Here is a 12,481-nt window from a genome sequence, read left to right as displayed (position 1 = left end):
TTTTTTTTCTGTATACTCACAATAAAAATAAAGTGTTTTGCTTTTTGACAAATAAAGAAAAATTAACATGATGCGATTTCTGCCTTCTCTCTGTCAGTAAACTCCCATTTGAAACGCGTTCGAAAATGATCTATAACTCCGCGAAAATTCATTCAAACAGGCAAACAGACCCACGGGCATAAAGCTTGAGATCGCATCTTTTAAATGAAGTCATTTATATAAAAAACAAATATTCTCAGCTTCTGTAATCTGTATAAAAAGAGAGCGACTCCAGTCGACCTCATTACGAGATGATTCACAGTAATGTGACCACGCCCCGGAGAGCGCGTGCTATTCAAACGCATTTCAGACCTGTGAAACGCCCACATCAGCTGTAAACAAAGCGGGTCGCGACTCCTCGCGAGTGAGACATTATAGCCTACCTTATGGAGAAACGATTCCTCAGAACAGTGCTGATGAGGAGCAATATCTCCTGAAATGAGGAGCAGATTCCGCTGAGGAGTGAGGCAGGCTGTTTTCTTTTCTCACGTGTGGAATAACGTTGTGGAATAACGTTAGTGTAGGCCTATGTAAACCGCAAAAAGATGAATCGCATTTCTATAATATGACTCGCCTTTCTGTGAGATGAATGAAGGGTACATATTTGTAAAGACTGTTTAGCCTAAATATGAATCGCGCGTCTGTGTGTAAAATAATAACCTGCTTTGCTATAGCCTACTGAGATGAGTAAAAATCGACTGGAATATGTTGAAATAAAATGTATTTGTATAAGCAACGTATTAAACTGCAAATTAGCATTTATATGCCCTAATATTTCATAAAAACAACGTTACAGTCAGGCGAAGTATGAAAGACAACATTTTGTTGACTAGACTAGGGTACAGTTTTTAGGCTACTGTAGAATATACCGCCACATCAAAAAAGCTTTTGTTTAGCAATTTCTGCTCATATCTAACGTTATATATATAATATATATATATATATATATATATATATATATATATATATATATATATATATATATATATATATATATATATACTACTTTTGTCAAAAATAAAGTCATAGACTAAGATGTTAGATGTTCCAATGTTGGCTATATTCAAACTAATGAATACATATGATAAAATGTAGGCCTATAATCTTTTTTTTCTTTTTTTTTTTTTACAAAGAAAGAGTACACTTGAAATATTGTTGAAATTGTAATTATTGTTGTAATTGTAACATTTTTAATAAAATAGCAAAACATATTTACAAGAGAGATGTAAGCGAAATCTTAAATGGTCAATATAAGTCTTCTTCTAAATACATCTTTTGTCCTTGCATTGTGGCTCAGTCAGTGTCACACCTGAATGAATGGGCATTAGGCAGAGTCATTATGCAGAGTGGGTGGGACACTGTAATCTAAGCTGTAAACTACTCATCCTCCACGCCCCCCTCGCATAATGGCTTTCCAAGCAAAACCTGTTTTATACCATTTAAATTAATGTATTTTTTTTTGTGAACGATAAAGCAAGACTATTTTCACATAATTTTGAAGCTAGAACTCAAAGGGACAACATCCATTAGTCAAAAGTCTTGTGGACACATATTTAATGTGTTTTGTGGTCTTAATTCAGCAACTTTCATTTTTATTTTTTCCAATAACCACGCATAAACATTATTCTCTTAAAAATACAAACATCTACATACACGTTGCTCGCATATTATGGTAGCCCTGTTTGTGCTATATAGAGTGAATTTACACCTTAGCCAGTAACATGTTTATAAATAACTGAAAAAAGCACAAATGTCAAGGCATGTCAGAACATCTCAAGGGCCCCAAAAACACCTTGGTCCCCAGAGGGTTAAATCACCTACCCTGCCTTTAAAGCGTCATGGCAGAGCATAAAATCAATTAGTTGACTTGTCTGTGCAACCCCTAGTGTGAACAGGACCTTTTTAGAAATAAGAGTAAATCATTTCTGGTAATTTGCTGTGGAGAGAAGCTGTAATATTACCAAATTACCAATTTAATTTAATTTTATTAATGAAAAAAAAAAAAGATTACTGTAATGAGCATGTACAAAAAACAAGAAATGCTGATGTACAGAGTCTGCTTTGGGCCAATCATAAGGTTCTGACAGAGATGACGTGATTTATTCTGCACTGTTTACAGCAATTCACACTTGGAAGTCAATGAAATATTGTCAAATTGAACAGATAGTGAAACTAAAGCACTAGGCGAAAAAAATCCAAAGCATTTAAAGTGTTAGATTAGTACATTGTATGCATTTAAAAAAAAATTTTTTTTTTACATTTTTTAAATGAATAGGACTTTTAAAAATTGTGTTTAAAATCATATGCTCTCTTGTGAGATTAAGACTCTAGACATATCGGTAGTAAAGAGAGCCCAAAAATCAGTTTGACAAATATTGTTTTACCTATATTCACACTTTCAACTTAATCAGTTATTGGTTCTGCAGTATTGGGCCTACCAATAAATGGCATCCACTAAATTGTAAAGTAGCATATTTATTTGATGTGTTATTAATGTAACAGCTGTTTATTTTGAGGAGATAAATCTATAGTTTTTTTTTTTTTTAAACTTAACAGCTCGACAGTCTATAATATAGAATTTAAATTGTATTGGTAATCCTTTAGAAATAAATATTCAATATTTCAGTCAATGCAACATCAATAAACAAATACTGAGTGTACATTTAGGCAGCTGGCTCTGTTTTTATGTGGTGAAACAACTTTATTAAAAGAACCGATAAGAATGTAAATGTGTACCTTGAAATGTAAGTCGCTTTGGATCAAAGCATCTGCCAAATGCATAAATGTAAATGTAAAGGGAACCTATTATGCCCATTTTTACAAGATGTAATATAAGTATCTGATGTCCCCAGAGTGTGAATGTTAGCTCAAAATATCCTACAGTTCATTTTTATAGCATGTTAAAATTGTCATTTTTGTCCCTTTAAATGCACATGAGCTGCTCCCCCTTGGCCCCCATTCAAGACGACGGACGGGCTTCAAGAACTCATGCTCCTGTGTCAGGACAATCTCACGCACTGAAAATGTCAGAAACTCTCTGTAGTGGTGTTCAGTTCGAAACATCTGACAATGAGCCTAATGATGCCTATAGAGCCTGAGAATATATGCTGTATAGAGATAGAACAGGTATAGTTTAGTTTAATTAAGGTTAAAACTTATGTTGTCATCTTGTCATCTCATCCACAATTAGTACAAGCCTGTTGTAGCGTCTGAATGATGGCCAAAACTTTATGATGTTTATTGTACTTCACACAAAAGATGAAGCGTCTGTTTCACTCCAGAAAATCATTGTAAGAGATGAATAAAACACAGTACAACACAGTACAAGTGCTCATTAAAATCATATCCATAAACTCTCTCTATCCCTTGCATTATCATCAACATACACAGCGAATTACACAGAAACACTCATTACAATTAACAGTAAACAAATATATACAGATCTAATGCCTTTTCGGGGGGTGCTAAATAAACTGGTAAACTTTATATCATACTTATATTATACTTTATTAATTACGAGACATTGAGAAAATGACAAACAGTGTACAACTCGCTCAGGGCAGGGTTTATGCTAAGTCCTTCAGCAGTCGTGGGCGGGGCCTGTACAAAGTGACATCACTTTGTACAGAATCTGCAAATGGCTTGTTCTGAGACACTGCTTATGATTTATGGGATTAAATCAGTGGATTAAGGAGTGGGTGGATTTTTATCATTATAGGGTGGTTGTGTACACACTGCAGGCCTGGACCGAGGGAGACTGATTTGAAACTAGCTTGTAATTTGGTAAACGATATACAGTGTGTGTTTGCACTCCGGAGAATGTCAAATTATTCCATTTACAATGTGTTTTTGCTGCAGTGAGCAATTTAGCCAATCACAGATATGTTTGTTGATTTCTTGAAAGCAATGGCAGGTGTTTAAGTTAGAATCCACTCACCGCTCGAGTTTTTGTCCAGCGCTGAGTTTTGCCAAAGACTACAGAGTTTTGCATGCTCGCAAATTCTCGCTAACAAAGTGTAGACATTATGTAAATAAGAGATTCATTGTGTAGTCAGCTTCACTGATTAATATAACTGATAAATTAATATTTGTGAGATCACGAACAATGAGTGACAACTTTTAATGATTATAAAGGTAGAGCTCTTTGCGCCCTGACTAGGTGATATAATAATTATTTTAACATAGTCAGAATTTGAATAAAACTTTTGTTTTCCATGCTTGACAAGCGGCCATGTACATGCTTCAAAACATAGGCCCATCCGCATATAAATGTGCGATTCACTCTTGAAATTGTGATGATTAACAGTGATAACCATAAACCAAAAGATGAGACAAAAATACTCACTCATTTCAGAAACAACATCTGTAATTTGATTCTGGAACCGAGCCTGGTGCAGGATTATTTGTATTGGCCGCCATGCCAAATCACATATAGGCCTACAGTATGATTTTCTGTTAAAATTAACAGTGGTTTGTGGACGTAGATGCTTTAATAAGAAATAATTTGTCTGGAGCTTTTATGCTCACATAATTTGTTGTGAAACTATTTCATGGAAATCTATAACAATCTAACCCCCCCCCCCCCCTCCCCCACCTTCAGCCCAACTGCAAAATTTAAATCCCAACAACAAATAGACAAATAGATCCCGACAATGTCATCCTGAAACACTGCCAACACACATTTATGTTCAAAAAACATGTAAAAGTGAATTTTGCATAATGGGTCCCCTTTAAGTATAAAATCAGTGGATTGACAATGCAGATATTTGATCATTTTTTGTGGTCTCCAGAACTCATCACAGAAAGATACCACAAATGTCTCTGCCAAAGCTAAAAGAGGAAGAAAGAGAAAGGTAATCATTCAGTACTCTGTTGATGATGGTGCTTGTGATTAGGTCTCATGACCATAACACAACTGCTAGAATTAAAAAAATATATATTTGATTTGGTTTTCACAGATTGAAGCTGAACAGGATTCTGATACAGAAAACTCAAGCCCCATTTCATGCGCTCCTGGTTTAGATGTATTATCAGCAGGTGTAGATTGCCCTTTCAATCTTTCATCTTTGGATGTTTTCTTTTGTTTAGTGAAACAACACATCTATAAATATGAATGTGGTGTGTCTTTGTTCTTATCTAGGTGGACCGATTCCATTACTAAAGCGCAGGGGAAGAAAACCTAAAACGGAGAAATCGCTGCAGCTGCAACAACAGGCTACAAAGGAGCCACTGAGGTCAGGTGGTGATTATTTACAAATGGCTGTGTAACTAATAGTACAGATTCACTATATAATAGATGAGATGAACCAGTGTACTAACCTCTGATATTTATTATCTAGCTATAACTCAAATTATAACTCGGTTGTTATTATATTTCTGAAAAGAAAAGCTTTTAAACCAAAATAAAAATGTCTAAGTAAAACCAGGTTGGCAAGGCGACCAATAGGCTTTCTGATTTTGCACACCAACTGTGTGTGGACCACTGATCTATATAAATTACTGGATTGCTCATGTCGTCATAAAAAGTGAAGCCAGCCTGTGCCATATTGGTATTCCCCAGTATGCCCTCGCATTTTGTTGAATTAATAGGAAATCATCTTGTTTTAATGAGTAAAAATGACCTAACGAGTCAACGTTTTTATATCTGAAGTATCCCTGTACATTCTTACAATGCAAACGTCCAGAATATTTAAATAGTTATTTGTTTAACGTCGGGAACTCCCACTTCTTATTAAAAGTTACGTTAATCTTCATTACAGTTGCGAATATCAGATCAGCTGATGGACGAGACACCTCAGCATTTGTATTACAAATGTCAAAATGATTCTTCTGAAATCTGAATACAGATTTATGCTTTGTTAGGCATGCTCATACAACTTAATTCGCCATGTACAGTTATTCACTGTGGTTATGTAATTATGTTGTTATATAATACTGTTTTTACATGTACAGTAACCGTTAATGCAAGTGCATAAAAGCCGCTAAGAGAGACTAAGAAAGGGACTTTATGAACTTGTGACGCAAAAATAAAACATTAGTGAGGTAAAAGTACTTTTGATGGCTTTTCTTTATTTGTACTCCTGATCCCATCTCTTTCAGGACAAATCTGACATGTACTGGACTTGTTTACATCATTTACGAGCATAAGCATCGTCCTTTTTGAAGTCTCTTGGTGGTAACGATGGTGAAGTCCTCAAAAGCAACAGCTGGTTTGGTGTTAATGCTTCCAAGTCACTTGGGTCTGTGGATGCCAAGGTGATTGGATGACCATTAATAATAGCTTCCACTTTGCAAAGAACGGTGTATAGGTCTTCTTCATCCAGATTCTGCACCTTTAAGGGATAATTCAGAACTTTCCGCACAGATCTAATTAACCTCTCCCATGCCCCTCCATAATGTGATCCAGTTGGGGGGTTAAACATCTTTCTTTCTGAAGGACATAATTGATTTTAAGATTCCATTTCTTTATGGCAACTCTTAGCTCACATTCTGATCCAACAAAGTTCTTTCCATTCTCAGATTGAAGTTCCTTCGTAAATGGAGGTAAATGGAGGTTCATTCATGACTCTTTCTGTTGGTAAATCTGCCATCTTTTGGCATCCTGGAGGTGAATTCAATCTTCGACAGATGATGCACTTGGACAATACCAGAGGTAGTAACGAAGTACATTTACTTCGTTACATTTACTTGAGTATTTTTTTTGGAAAAATTGTACTTTTAAGAGTAGATTTGAATGTGGGTACTTATTACTTTTACTCGAGTACATTTCTAATGAAAAAACTGTTCTTTTACTTCGTTACGTTGGGCGACGTTCCTCTCGTTACTTTATTTTAATGCAATATGTGTTGTTAAATGCGTAAGTGCGATGTATCTTTTTTTGGGCTTGAGCGATGCTCAATTCACAAATGAATCACTCTTTTGAGTCGATTCTGTTCAAAGACTTCATCAAACAAGTTGGCAGATCTGTCTAAATCGGTTCGCGAATCAGTTTGAATGATCTGTTCAGTTCCTGCACGCACTGAATCGTCTGAAGCGATTTCAATTCACACTGGACTCGGAGTCGTAACAGGAAGATTTAAGGACATCAAGAGCGTTGGATGAAGTGGCAGTGGACCTACAGTACAGTCAAGTGAGAGCAAATCTTCCAATGTATCATATATTTGCCAGCGATGAAGATCTTTATTAGTTGAACATCTTCGTAAGCTGTCTGTGAATGAATGATTCCACAGGAATATATATTCGATTTCATTTCACTCAGGTAATACACTTTACAACCAAACAGATAATTACGCCATGATAGCACTACTAGAAAGTATGACATTACCCGTTTTTTGGACATATACATTAATTTATACATTAAGCTACCATTGTTCACAGTTTATGAACACCCGCCATCCCGCGGTAGTTTGTGTGTATTGTTGCGCAGTGGCGTGCGAACTCGGCTTGAAAACGAATGCCTTGCCTGCCGTCGACACAGTTGAGTTAACCAGTTTAAACATGCTTGCAGAAATACAGTATACATTTGATTATATTTTGGAACCGACAGAAGAAGATCCGTCGATGTACTTTTGTTTGTTTTTTTTGTGTTCAGATATTCAGTAGCAGTCATGAGCGCGAGCACATGTGAAGAGTTCTCTTACGAGAGGTCTCTCGTATTGCGTAAGGTTAGCTTACGCATCGGGAAAGTCTTCTTTCTTCGAGATCTGAAGCCAAAAAATTATCCTTAATTTTGTATACATTGTCAACGCAGTGCAGCAGCCGACAGACCTAGGCAGGCTGTATAAGCGTGCTCATTGGCTGCTCGGCGGCAACTGCTTAAGCCTATCGGTGAGCGCTCTGAACGCGGCAACCAATGAGGGCGCTTCGCGCCCTCCGCACCCTTCTAACCGTCAGAATGGGTGTGGCCAGCGTGTATATATTCAGCGCTCATAGGCTAAAATTCTGATTTTCTTGTCTTCAGCGACGCTCTTCGCATCGCTGGATCTTGAGAGCCGCCGCCGTTGAAACCAGCGACCAGCAAGCTTAGGACAGCGCCTGAAGAAGCCGGCCGTCTTCGCCGCCTTCAGCCATCCGTGCCTGCTACGCTATCCGGCGACATATCCTTTACATTATTACTGTTTCTGTGTGTACTCTAAAAGAGCACGAGGCGTTTTTGTAAAAACGCCTCGTTTTTGCGGCTCGTGCCGCGCCCCGCTCAGCAACGGAGACCGCCACCTCTCTGCGCTCTCCACCTGGGCCGCGGGCACGCCGCCACCGCACTCTCCGAGTGCGAAGAGCTTTCAATGTCGACCCTGCGGGCTCGACTTGAAGCTTTCGACCAAGCTGTCGCTCCGCCTGTCCCTGCCGGGCCGCGCAATAAGAAGCGCCGCTCGCAGCGACCACCGGAGACTGTTGTGACTGAGGAGCTCGCCGGAACCTCTCCCTCGAGCTCTCTCTCGCCCTCTCCCTCCCGGCCGCTCAACCGCCGGCTCTGCCCGCGCCGCCGCCGCGTCAGGAGATGAGGCGAATGTGATAGATACCCGTACTCTCCCTCTGTTCGAGCCGTGCAACTACGCCGCTCACAAGGGATGGCAGAAGCGGACGGTCTCGGAGCGAGTTTCCTCTCCCTCTGTTCGAGCCGCGCAAACTGAGCCGCTCACGAGGGATGGCAGGAGCGGACGGTCTCGGAGCGAGTTTCCTCTCCCTCTGTTCGAGCCGCGCAAACTGCGCCGCTCACAAGGGATGGCAGGAGCGGACGGTCTTGGAGCTCTCTTTACGTTACAAGAAAGCTACTCCGTCCTCGCGCGTCACTCACCGGTGAAAGGGGAACAGAGTGTTTTCGTCCCGCCGTGGCCTGGACTATAACCTCCATTCTCACACATTTCTCAGTCCCCTCTTAAGTTCAGGCGACTGGAATTGTTACTATTGCAGTATACGAGCCTGTTATAAATACACGCTCGCCTGCAAGCAAACGCCGTCACAAGACATGATGACGCTAACCGAGTACTAATGTATTCTCCCCTGTGGCTCAGTGGCGGAATCCTAGACTGTCAAGCTAGAGACCGGGGTTCGATCCCCGCTCTCGCGGCAGTTAAAGTTTATGCTGTTCGCTTCTCCGAGCTCGCGGCCAGTTTTTCTTACATACAGAAAACAAGCCCGCTCTCTCCCTCGTTGGGCCGCGCAGATTGCGCCGTTCAAGGGATGACAAAGCGGACGGTCACGAGCATCGTTCAGCGTGCGCGCCTTACTCGCCGGCGAAAAGAGAAGAGAGTGTGTTAGTCTCGCTACGGCTGGACAACCGCCAATCCTCACACATTTCTCAGTCCCCTCTTAAGTTCAGGCGACTGGAAATATTACTATTGCAGTAAACGAGCCTGTTTTAAACACACGCACGCCTGCAAACAAACGCCGACGCGACACATGAGGTCGCTTTTTATATGCTCGCGCTAACTGAAAGCTTATGTGTTTTCCCCTGTGGCTCAGTGGCAGAATCATACGCTTTCATGCGAGAGATCCGCGTTCGATCCCAGCTCTCGGGGAAGATAAAAATTTATGCTGCTTGCTTCTCCGAGCTCGCGGCCAGTCTTTCTTACTTACAGAAAGCGAACCCGCCTCTCGCACCACACCTTCTCAGGGTGCTCGAGTATTTTTGAGCGTCTAAACACGAGAGAAGAAAAGACGGTTAAATCCCGCAGCCCTGCGGCTGGACCACCGTCGAAGCTTAACGCTGTCAGTCCCCGTTGCCACGGCTACTGCAGCTGTTTACCCCGCAGTCAACGAGCCGGTATCTACCCGCTCGCCTGCGCGCATCCGCCGTTCTCACGGCAACCCAGAAAAATTTCAAAAGAGCATATGTCTGGTTGCACGGCTGACGCCGTATGTGTTTCTAGTACAGTGAATGTGCCCACGTTCTGTGCTCACCCCTGTACACAAGCACTATACATCCCGTGTCTCTCACAGAGCCCACTCTCATGAAGCAGGCAAAAGCCGCTTTAGTGTTAAAAGTAGGTCACGTGTCCACTTCTCCGTGCCCACACCTACTCACTGCCCGCTCTGTCACACGGCCTCGCACGACCGGTCATGTTTTAAATGTAAGTCCTGTGCCCGCCCTCGAGCGCTCACACATACTAACTACATTTTCGCCCCGACGCCGACATCGCGCGTCGCGCCTCACACTATATGTTCCCCGTCCAAAGCCACCGGGACACTGTGTGTAAAACGGCCAGCTATCGCTACGTGCGATCCGCCGTATCTAACCACCAAGAGCGCGCGCGCCGCGCCCGCCCCTGAATGTAAGTCCTGTGCCCGCCCTCGAGCGCTCACACATACTAACGAACATTTTCGCCCCCGACGCCGCCATCGCGCGTCGCGCCTCACACTTTATGTTCCCCGTCTAAAGCCACCGGGACACTGTGTGTAAAACGGCCAGCTATCGCTGCGTGCGATCCGCCGTATCTAAGCACCAAGAGCGCGCGCGCCGCGCCCGCCCCTCCGTTTCGAGCTCTCGAGCCCGCGATGCGCGGCGATCGGAGCCCGGAGGCCATTCTGCCCCTGGCTGCACACGCAAAAGCGTGGGAAACTATTCCAGGCGCATCAGAACGGGTGCTAAGCACAGTAAAACAGGGCTATACTCTGCAGTTCGCTCGCCGCCCTCCGCGCTTTCAAGCGCGTATCGAGACCAGAGTGAATGGGGAAGTAGCACATCTACTTCGAGCAGAAATAGCTACACTTCTGTGCAAAAGGGCTATAGAACCGGTTTCCCCTTCCATGAGCGAGTCGGGCTTTTACAGCCGTTATTTCCTCGTTCCCAAGAAGGACGGAGCTCTCAGACCAATTTTGGATCTGAGACGTTTGAACAAGGCTCTTATGAGAAGACCGTTCAAAATGCTCACAACCAGACAAATTCTCGCGCAAATTCGCCCGAGGGACTGGTTTATATCTCTCGATCTAAAAGACGCGTGCTTTTCAGATCCTGATAATACCCCGTCACAGGCCATTCTTGAGATTCGCCTTCGACGGTCAGGTATACCAGTACACGGCCCGCCTGTCGACACAGCGCGCGCGCTGCATTCGACGCCTGGCCGCGTCCCTCCGGCCGGGCAGCACCGTACCTCTCAAAACATTTCAGAGGTTACTAGGTTGTATGGCCTCAGCCGCAGCAGTGCTTCGGCTGGGTCTTTTACGAATGCGCCCGCTACAACGCTGGCTGAATGCCCGAGTGCCTCACAGAGCATGGGCTTCCGGCGGTATCCGCATCAGAGTGACTCAGAGCTGCGTTTCAGCTCTGAAGCCCTGGTTAGCGGCCGACTGGTACCAGCGGGGAGTGACAATGGGAGCTATCTCACACCGCAAAGTTATCTCGACGGACGCTTCCACCTCAGGCTGGGGCGCTCTGTTCGAGGGCAAACCGGCTTTTGGCCTGTGGTCAGACCGGGAAAAATGCCTCCACATAAACTGTTTGGAGATGATAGCGGTCGAGAACGCGCTCAGGCGCTTCCTCCCATTCATACGGGATCACCATGTGCTAGTCCGCTCGGACAACACGTCCGTGGTATCCTATGTGAACCGACAGGGCGGTGTCAGATCCAGGAATCTGTGCAGGCTGACAGAACGCCTTCTCGTGTGGGCTTACCGCTCGCTGCGCTCGCTGAGAGCCGCGCACGTGCCGGGCCACCTGAATGTCGGTCCAGACAGACTGTCCAGGGACAACATTCCCCCGGGAGAATGGTCTCTGCACCCCCAGACAGTCCAGTTTCTCTGGCGCCTATTCGGCAGAGCGGAAATCGACCTCTTTGCGTCGAAAGACAATGCTCAATGCCCGAAGTTTTATTCGAAGAGCGAGGACGCGCTGTCCCAGACATGGCCCAGCCTCCCGCTGTATGCTTTTCCTCCGATCTCCCTGTTGCCACAGGTCATTTCGAGGATCAGAGAAACGCACCACTCAGTGCTGCTTATAGCCCCGCGATGGGAAAACCAAACTTGGTACCCAGAGCTAGTGAGGCTGTCGCACTCACCCCCATGGCCGATCCCGGTGAGAAAGGATCTCCTCTCCCAAGCCGGTGGATCGATCTGGCATCCCCATCCAGAGCGCTGGTCGCTGCATGCATGGGTGATCAACGGATACCCGTTGACCTGTCAGAAGGGGTCGTGAACACGATCACACAGTCGAGAGCCCCCTCCACGAGACGGCTCTACGCGTCTAAATGGTCGGTGTTTTCTAAATGGTGTGCTACTAAAAACTTGGATCCGCGCGCATGCGGGGTCCCGCGGGTGCTCTCCTTCTTACAAGAGCTGTTGGAAAAGGGCAGATCCCCTTCCACGCTCAAAGTATATGTGGCCGCTATTGCAGCGTTCGCTGAGACGACGCGCGGCCGGGCAATGGGAAGGAATGAGCTCATTATCCGCTTCCTCAGAGGAGCTAGACGGATGAATCCCCCGCGGCCCCCCTCGGTTCCCTCGTGGG

At 43.9% G+C, this 12,481-nt stretch overlaps 1 protein-coding gene across 9 annotated transcripts in view; it reads left to right on the top strand.

The window, feature by feature from the left end:
* The window catches only part of psip1a (PC4 and SFRS1 interacting protein 1a), a 415,986-nt gene that overhangs the window by 187,487 nt on the left and 216,018 nt on the right, over nucleotides 1-12,481 (top strand). For 6 of the 9 annotated variants that reach the window (XM_079863315.1, XM_079863313.1, XM_079863308.1 and 3 more), the window contains 3 exons: nucleotides 4,830-4,892; nucleotides 4,998-5,076; nucleotides 5,180-5,273. In XM_079863315.1, coding sequence (XP_079719441.1) covers nucleotides 4,830-4,892; nucleotides 4,998-5,076; nucleotides 5,180-5,273 — 236 coding nt within the window. Of the gene's footprint in view, nucleotides 1-4,829; nucleotides 4,893-4,997; nucleotides 5,077-5,179; nucleotides 5,279-12,481 lie in introns of all 9 variants that reach the window. The other 3 variants (XM_079863316.1, XM_079863314.1, XM_079863309.1) reach the window with 1 other exon arrangement.

This window comes from Squalius cephalus, assembly GCF_949319135.1.
Source record: "Squalius cephalus genome assembly, chromosome: 2".
Taxonomy (NCBI): domain Eukaryota; kingdom Metazoa; phylum Chordata; class Actinopteri; order Cypriniformes; family Leuciscidae; genus Squalius; species Squalius cephalus.
Note: the sequence above shows the minus strand (reverse complement) of the source record. Positions and strands in the feature narration are given on the sequence as shown.